Genomic DNA, 8,358 nt, shown 5'->3' with positions numbered 1-8,358 from the left:
ACTTCTTTAAACAACTACAATGGGTACAAAACCAATTCAATAATACTATTTATGAAACCAATTGCAGAGGGAATCCCAAAACTAAGAATTGTATCTATTTAATTACCTGTAAAACTTGTGGTATCTGTTATGTTGGGGAGACGGGTAACACTATCCTAACCCGCTTTACCCAGCACAGATACAATATTATAAAAAATAAGAACGTACACATACCATTGGTACAACATTTTATAGCCCATGGGTGGGAAGCCTTAACAGCCACCGTCCTGCAGTCCAACCCTACCTGGTCCGCAGCCCAGCGCAGGAGGGCTGAAAGGATTTGGATCTCCAGATTAGAGACCACTATTCCAGGCGGACTCAATGAGAGGTAGAGCACACGGGGGGATTCCCAGTAGGAGTGCCTGTGCACAACACTTTTCTATTTCAGAATCCCTAACCCTAACCCTACAACAACAGTGTCTTCAGTCAGAGGGTTCTTCAGATCTGATGTTAGACGGACACTACAGCATGCACCACAGCATCAGCATCTACAACGGCTCTGAAGAAACCTGCAGAATATGAGCTACAACAACATTTAAATTCCCTTTGGGATTAAGAAAGTATTTTTGAATTTGAATTATAAATGAGGTCTGTAGGTTGTTTTATGTAAGTCTGTGAAGGACGTTCTTCTCATTCTGAAGTTCAGTTGCCAGTCTGTCACTCCAGTTGTCAAAGATATGCTGCTACCTTTTCTTTCTGCTCTAGGTAGAGGAGGACGCTTTTACTCTGTCTCCCGCATCGTCCCATATCTGCCCTGCTTCAGCTCTGTGTCTTGTCTTCTTTTTGCATATCTTCCAAATTCTTAGTTATGGATTTGGTCAGCTGGTCTCTCAATGCAATTGATCAAATTTTCTCGAGGAGAAGATGGTGAAGGAGAGCCCAACTTGTCCGGACGGGACGTCTTTCTCTGGATACACAATGGACTCCTGGCAGAAGTGGAGGATTGTGTGGTTGTCAATGATGTCAGTTGAGGATGTGGAAGATATGTATATAATTGGATGTTTGATATCAGGATTTCTGCTTTTTGGAGTCAGCGGTTACCTGGCATATCGAGAAATTTAGAGAATGTCAGCAGCTGTTCTGGCTATTGTAAGGCTGCCTGGCATGTATGATGGGATCTTCAGAGCGATCAACACTCAGACTGAGATGTTACGTGAGCTGAATCGCAGACTGGATGTGATCCTTAGGATCGCAGGCAGGTTGTGGTTCCTGGACTCAGGGGTGAAATGGGATAAATCTTGGAGAAAGTTGTTCGCTCAGATCTGGTGAAAGACCAGGAATTTGGCTGTTTGGATTCACCTTTGAGAAGAACCAGCGAGACTCTCAAGGCTGACAGAAAATTAAGAGTCAGCCTAACCCAAATAATTATTGTTTTTCTGAATCTGGCTCCCCTGCACGGCCTTGATGGCTGGTTATCTTCAACTTCTGGAAGTTATGTAAACATGACGCTCTGCTCCCTCTGCCCCCTCCCTTCACTGAGGACATCTGTGGACCTGCTCAGAACTTTGTGGCTGTTTGATGAACATTCCAAGGAACCATCAAGGACAATGGCCTCTGGGACAGTGCTTCATGGACTTACTTGCACACAATCACTTGCACACACACACATGCTCAAGATAAACATATGCACCCCCTCACACCACCTTCACCGTTCCCAGCATGATGTTGTTTTGTCAACTTGTTGCTACTTTGTGCTGAGGTTTTTTTTACAATCTCAAACTGTATCCTGCTAAGGATAAAGTGTGAAATATATTTTTTTTCCCTTTTCTTACCTAATGTGGCCTCTTTTCTCATCTAACTAAATGTGTGATTTCATTACTTTTCATAGATTTTCAGATTTCTCAAGATTACCAGCGAAAGCCAAATATTAGTATTTGAAATTTGACTATAGCTGTTTTTACACCAATGACCAGAGATTTTTAGATTTCTTAAAAGGATTGTATTACAACTATATCATACCAGTGACAGCCAAACATTATTAGCATTTAAAAAGTTTGGACTAAAAATTTTTTATATCAGTGACCCAACTTATTTGAATGATGGGACCACAGTTGCCTCATACCACCGACCTCAAGGATTAATATGATAATTTTTCTTCTAGCACCGGATGAATTTCTTACCACAGAGGACTTAATGAGCTAAATACCTCTATTAGAAAGGTTGGATCAGAACCAGCTCTTACCAGTAAACCTCCAAGGATTATTAATGTCATTTGATTTGTTTTTCTGTGTTTGATTTTCTGTATCATTGTAATGTTTTTCATCATGTGCAGCGCTTTGAGTGCCTTGTTGCTGAAAAGCTCTTTATAAACTTGACTAAATAAATTATTCTTATCCCCTTTGATGTCTGTAGACAGTACAAATCACCTGGACTTTGTTTTTCAAGTGTCTGCCCGTTTTGTTCTGGAAAGTGTTTAGAACAGACAAATGAAGATTAAGGACATTAGGAGCTTCTTCGCATCATTTCATCTTATTGAATAGTTCACTGATAAAAATGACACAAAGCTGGTTTAAGATGTAAAATATTTTATTTTTTGTAAATGATTCTAAATTAGACTCACCATATTTTCCAAAAACATCACTCTGTTTACATCCATTTATTTAAAAAAACAAAACCAAGACTTCATGTTGTTTTCCTGTACACAGCAGAGCCTAAATAAAACTTCGTATATACACGGCAGCAGGACCAGGAAAGGATCAGAGCAGATGCCTGCAGCCCAAACCCTGGGTGAAGTAACACAGACTGCCCACAAACAGGTGGGGAAGAGGGGGGTGAGTGATCTCTGAACTTTGTGTCTGGCTTTTTACTTATGGTACAGATATTTACACGCTGCCACATTGGACCCCAAATGCATCGCAGTTTTAGAAAATAGCTTTATTCAGTAATAAATACAAAAAGAAGATCTCTTATTTAACAGGAGAGGCAGGGGAGGACCAAGCAGTTGAATCAGGTAGGTCTGTGATTTTTTGTCATTTTGTGTTTTAGTGCAACTTGAAGGACGACACATAAGCTTTATTTCAGTGGCGTTTACACTCACATTTACAGCTTTGCTCATGTTTACAAGCAATTTATACTGAGGACCAGCCTCTTAGTAAGCACCAACCCCCATCTATCAATCAGTACTGACTCCACCCACAACATAGCCATTGTCCTATTTGTAAATTAATTAAAAAGTATAATCTTTATTTCCTCTGATCTAAATTATCCATTTTATTACCATGATGACGATGTAATATTAGCTCCACCCACAGAGAGAACCTCCATGCACTTAGTTCATCCACTTGCGGCAGTTCACAGCTCCACAGTGACACGGGATCTTGTGCTGGTCGTCCTCCAGGTCAAACTTGTAGTCATAGCACAGCTGTGAGGGGTGGAGTCAACATGGTGAGCCAATCACATACAGAGACTGATAGATAAATGGACTGATTATTTCACTGATTGTACCTCCTCTCCTCTCTGGATGCGTCTGCAGGAGCTAATGATGATCTTGTTCTCCTTCTCCACCGTTACCACTTCAGTGATGCAGTTCGGAGCACATGAGTGGTTAATGTACCTGTCAATCACAGAGCAGGTATTGCCTCCAGGATCTGACTGCACAGTTAACATCATCACATTTCCAGCTGCAGCTACTCTTACCTTGCCGGTCCCCCGGTGATGGTGGCGTCGATTACATAGTCGTTGTCGATGCGGAACATGTACACGCCTCGGTTCTATAAACACAACAAAAAAATTTAATCAAAAGGAGAAAGCTGCAGTCTGGATTAAAACCATCTTCCAACCATAGGGCTGTGATCATTTCACAGCATTTCCACTGCAAAGATGCATTATTATCACTTCGGTCAGAAGACGGTTGTAACCTTCACAGATATTTGCAGCAGCATTTTTTTCTTCAAACAGCTGTTCTGCCTGTTTTATTATTATTTCTCAGAGATTAAACGGTTTTAAACTCTAAAATATCACTTCAAAGAATTCCCTACCGCTGTCGGTGTAGACGGCTATAAACCGACAGTGATTTAAAAACTATTACAGTCACATTTCAGAATCAAAATCAGCTTTATTGCCAGGTTCATACGTACAACAAACAAGGAATTTGACTCCAGTACACTTTGCTCTCTGGGTTTCTTTTTTGTTTTTTTGTGTTATAATATATATTCTGCATATATCCTTATGTCCATAAATACATATATACAATATACACATATTCAAAGGTACATTTGCAACATCTGTTGCTGTTGTTTTGTTCTCTATTAAATGTTCATCAGAGAAACAGCCTGGGGGAAGAAACTGTCTCTGTGGCGGCTGGTTTTAGTGAACAGTGCTCTGTAGCGCCACCTGAAGGTAAAGCTCTGAACAGTTTATGTGCAGGGTGTGTGGGGTCTGCAGAGATGTTAGCAGCTCTTTTCTTGACCCTTGACCTGTATACGTCCTGGATGGAGGGAAGGTCAGCTCTGATTATTCTCTCTGCAGTCCTGATTATTCGTTGCAGTCTGGACCTGTCCTGTTTGGTGGATGATCCAAACCACACTGAGATGGATGAAGACAGGACAGACTGAATGATGGCAGTGTAGAAGATGACCAGCAGCTCCTGTGGAAGGTTGAACTTCTTGAGTTGCCTCAGGAAGTACAGTCTCTACTGGGCCTTCTTTCGAACAGTGTCTATGTGTGAAGACCATCTCAGGTCCTCAGAGATGGTGGTTCTTAAGAACCTGAAGTGGTCCACGGCCGATACGGTGTTGTTGAGGATGGTGAGGGGGGTGTATGGGGGTGTTGTTCTCCGAAAGTCCACCACCATTTCCACAGTCTTGAGTGGGTTCAGTTCCAGGTAGTTCTAACCCCACCAGTGGACCAGCCGATCCACCTCCTGTCTGTATGCAGACTCATCACTGTCCTGGATCAGTCCAATGACAGTGGTGTCATCGGCAAACTTCAGGAGTTTCACGGACGAGTCCGATGAGGTGCAGTCATTTGTGTACAGAGAGAAGAGGAGTGGGGATAGAACACACTCCTTTCCCTGTGCAGATTCCTGAGGTGTGGAGTAAACCATGGCTTGTTATTCCCAAAGGTGCAGAAGGTCTTGGTCTGCACACACATGTCCTCACAGAAACTGATGTATGATGTCACCACATCAGTTAGTTGGTTTAAGTCAGTGGCTGAAGTTTCAAAAACAGTCCAGTCTGTGCATTCAAAGCAGGCCTGTAGCATCTGCTTTGATTCCTCAGTCCACTTCTTAACAGTGTGAACCTTGGGTTTAGAAGCTCTTAGTCTCTGTCTGTAGGTTGGGATGAGGTGGATTAGAGAATGACCCGAAAAACCCAGAGCAAAAAACATGATTTTTAGACTTTAGAATTTTGACCTGTTATCACAGTTATCTAGACAAAAATCAACCCTGTTCCACTCCTCAAAGGTGTCCATCCTCAACACTCATTCCAAAGGTTCCTGGTCAATGAAAAAATTCCCTTCTCGCCCCTTTTCTCAGTAATATTCCACCTTGGTTATCAAGGTGGAAATTTTCTCAAGACAGACACAGAGATGAGGTGTGGCTCATTGGGCTCCACTTCTAATCCTCCCCACTGGTTTAACTACAGCCCACTTTAATATTTTTATAGTTCATGCAAAATTCACCATGAAATTTCAGTCATATTAATTAAAGGTGATTTAACAAAGATGCATCTGTTGGGAAATTAACATGCAGTGTAAACTTTTAACACACAACATCAAACAAGCATTTCAAAATGGTAAGAGTAAAACAGTCAAATACTGCTGATTCTACTACTTAACCAAAGGTATTGATCTGAATCCTGGACCTGATTAGGGATGTCTCAATCTGATATTGATATTGGAAATCAGATAACAGTCAAAAAATGCGCATGGGATAATATTGGCCTGCGTTTAAATCTCCGTTGATAGAAGCACTCCGCTCCATAATTTAGTCCGCTCCAGCATTTCTATCCCACAATAATTATATCCTGCAAGCAGAGCCCATGTGATCACAACAATGGCGTCTGCTAACAGAGTAGTAGACGCTACGCCACTTGAGTAGGAGCGATGTCGGCAATGTGGCGGTACTTTTCGTCAAAGTCCAAAAAAGAGTGCAAAACCTCCCATGGTTTCCAGTGGTGGCACAAAACCGGGGAAGTTTAAACCACCAACCTCATTGCTCATTTGAAGCAGCATCCCAAAAGTCATCATGAGGATTTTTCCAAAGACCACGGAGGTAAAGAAATAAACCCCTGGCTCCCTCAAACAGCCAACGCTGTGCCAAACATTTGTAAAGCGTGAAAAACTCACACAGGATGGCAAAAATGCATTGTGACAGACAAGATAGCCCAGTTTATTGTGCTTGATGACCAGCTCCTGATCATCAAAACGTATCCTCAGTTGTTCCCACCATATAACAGCACCAGGCTGGCACGGAGTTCAAAAATAGTGAAGTGACCTTAAATGTTTTTTTTTGCACTTTGAAAGTATAATTTGTCTTTTATTGGATTTAATGAAGGTTTTTTTAGGGTCTTCTAATTTGTTATTTTTTATTTCATTCAATGGGGGGTTTTCACATGACATTGTGGTCATGTGACAGCACCTCGGGGTCGCCATCTTGCATGGCCGCTGCAGCCCGTTTTCCTTGTTTTAGCTGTTCAGTGACAGAAAATTCCAGACCATTTAACTATGGGAAAAACTTGTTTAATTGTGGGCTGTGCAGCGCCTGGTGGTCAAGACCAGCGTTCAGTCTATCGTCTGCCAGCCATGATAGAAAATCCGGGTGAGAAAACAAAATCACTGAGTACACGTCGAATACTGTGGCTGAATCGGATATCCAGGGCGCATTTGGACGGCCTGATCCTCACTCACAGCCGAGTGTGCAGTGCAGATTTTGTGACAGGTAAATAAATAATGTTCGTGTACATTTATTGTAATAATTTTCTAGAAAGTAGTCTGCCAAGACCGTGAGCTGATCAGTTGATTCTGAGCTGGCAGCACTCAGCGCTGCGACCAAGTTCAGTAAGCTGCACTCTCAAGCCTTGACCAGCCAGATGTAGGCTGCAATATACCTTTACTGATAGACTGTAAATATATTAACTAGTAATATAACTATTATGTAATTATCCTATAAAAGGCAATATTGAACTTACCATAGATTTTGGCCTATGTTGTGGCTATGAAAAATAGTTGTGCGGCCAATCGTCCGGATTTGCGCTAAACAAACCAATAGGCAGTATATATGGATCCACCTTGTTGATAATCACAATTTTCTTGAGGTACGACTAGATACTTATCTATGGTCGAAAAAGCATGCAATGTAGCATAGTGGTGAAAAGCCTGAAGCGATACGGAAATGCCCAAGGTGGCGGATCGAAGTGAGGCTGTGACTTCAGTGACGTCAGTGAAAGCCTCCATCGTTGAATATTCTTATGTTGAAAGTTTATTTAGCCAATGGGTTAATAATAAATGGCTCAGTTGTTGACTATTGTTCTTTCAGGTTAATATCACTAGATCATCACTTTTTTAGCATTCAACACTACAAAATAAGTAATAAAAGTATGAATTATTCATGCTGATATTGTATCGGGTTAATATCGGTCTTGGCCAATACCATATAAACCATAACCCTATACATACCAAAACTGCAATATCGGTATCGTATTGAAAGTGAAAAAGTTGTGTTGGCACACCCCAACACCTGATCAGCACGTCTGCTCTCAATCGCTAATCCATCAACTAATACCTGGACTGGCTGACCAGTTGCCTCCATCACCATCAAATCTGGACTTGGTGGAGTTCCAGTGTTTGCTCTGATGTAGCTGACTGTGAGCCAATCAATGACCTCCTAAGAGCAAGACCAGCTGACCCCGACACCACTGGCTCTACGAACTGATGGAATTGCTCTGATGTTGCTGACCTGGGGGCGGCATCTCGTCCAACCTGTGTGTAATTGTGATCATTGCCAAGAGGTCAGGCTAGAAGAGCTGATCTTGGAGGAGCAGCTTATTACAAGGTTTCTCCATAATGTAGCCAAGTATAGACAGTTTGGAGTGTAGACGTGTTCTACAGTTACATAAAAAAAATTGAAATTTCAATAAATTAAACTAGGTTGGTCTTTCAAGCTCAAGGTAGCAGTAGATTGGAGTAGCTCTGTTTCTTTTTGTTCTCATTAATTCTTTTTAAGAACTGAAATTCCTCTTGTGATGGATAAAAATAGATTTTTTTGCATGATTATCCCACCCTCCTTTGACCCACAGCTTTCCTGTCACACCTCAAATGTTTTATCTTCCACCTCAGCCATGGACCTTCTGCTTCTACACGTTTGCCTTCAACCAAATC

At 41.7% G+C, this 8,358-nt stretch overlaps 1 protein-coding gene across 2 annotated transcripts in view; it reads right to left on the bottom strand.

Moving 5' to 3' along the window:
• Positions 1–2,547: 2,547 nt before the first annotated feature.
• Positions 2,548–8,358, bottom strand: part of kmt2ca (lysine (K)-specific methyltransferase 2Ca) — a 106,250-nt gene continuing 100,439 nt past the window's right edge. For both annotated transcript variants that reach the window (XM_047350429.1, XM_047350430.1), the window contains exons 74-76: positions 3,676–3,749; positions 3,484–3,592; positions 2,548–3,400 (exon numbers count right to left, since the gene is read on the bottom strand). In XM_047350429.1, the coding sequence (XP_047206385.1) occupies positions 3,308–3,400; positions 3,484–3,592; positions 3,676–3,749 (276 nt within the window). In that variant the 3' untranslated portion in view covers positions 2,548–3,307. The remainder of the gene's footprint in view (positions 3,401–3,483; positions 3,593–3,675; positions 3,750–8,358) is intronic.

Source organism: Girardinichthys multiradiatus, chromosome 21 (assembly GCF_021462225.1).
Source record: "Girardinichthys multiradiatus isolate DD_20200921_A chromosome 21, DD_fGirMul_XY1, whole genome shotgun sequence".
NCBI classification, from domain to species: Eukaryota; Metazoa; Chordata; class Actinopteri; order Cyprinodontiformes; family Goodeidae; genus Girardinichthys; species Girardinichthys multiradiatus.
This window is presented reverse-complemented; position numbering and strand designations above follow the sequence as displayed.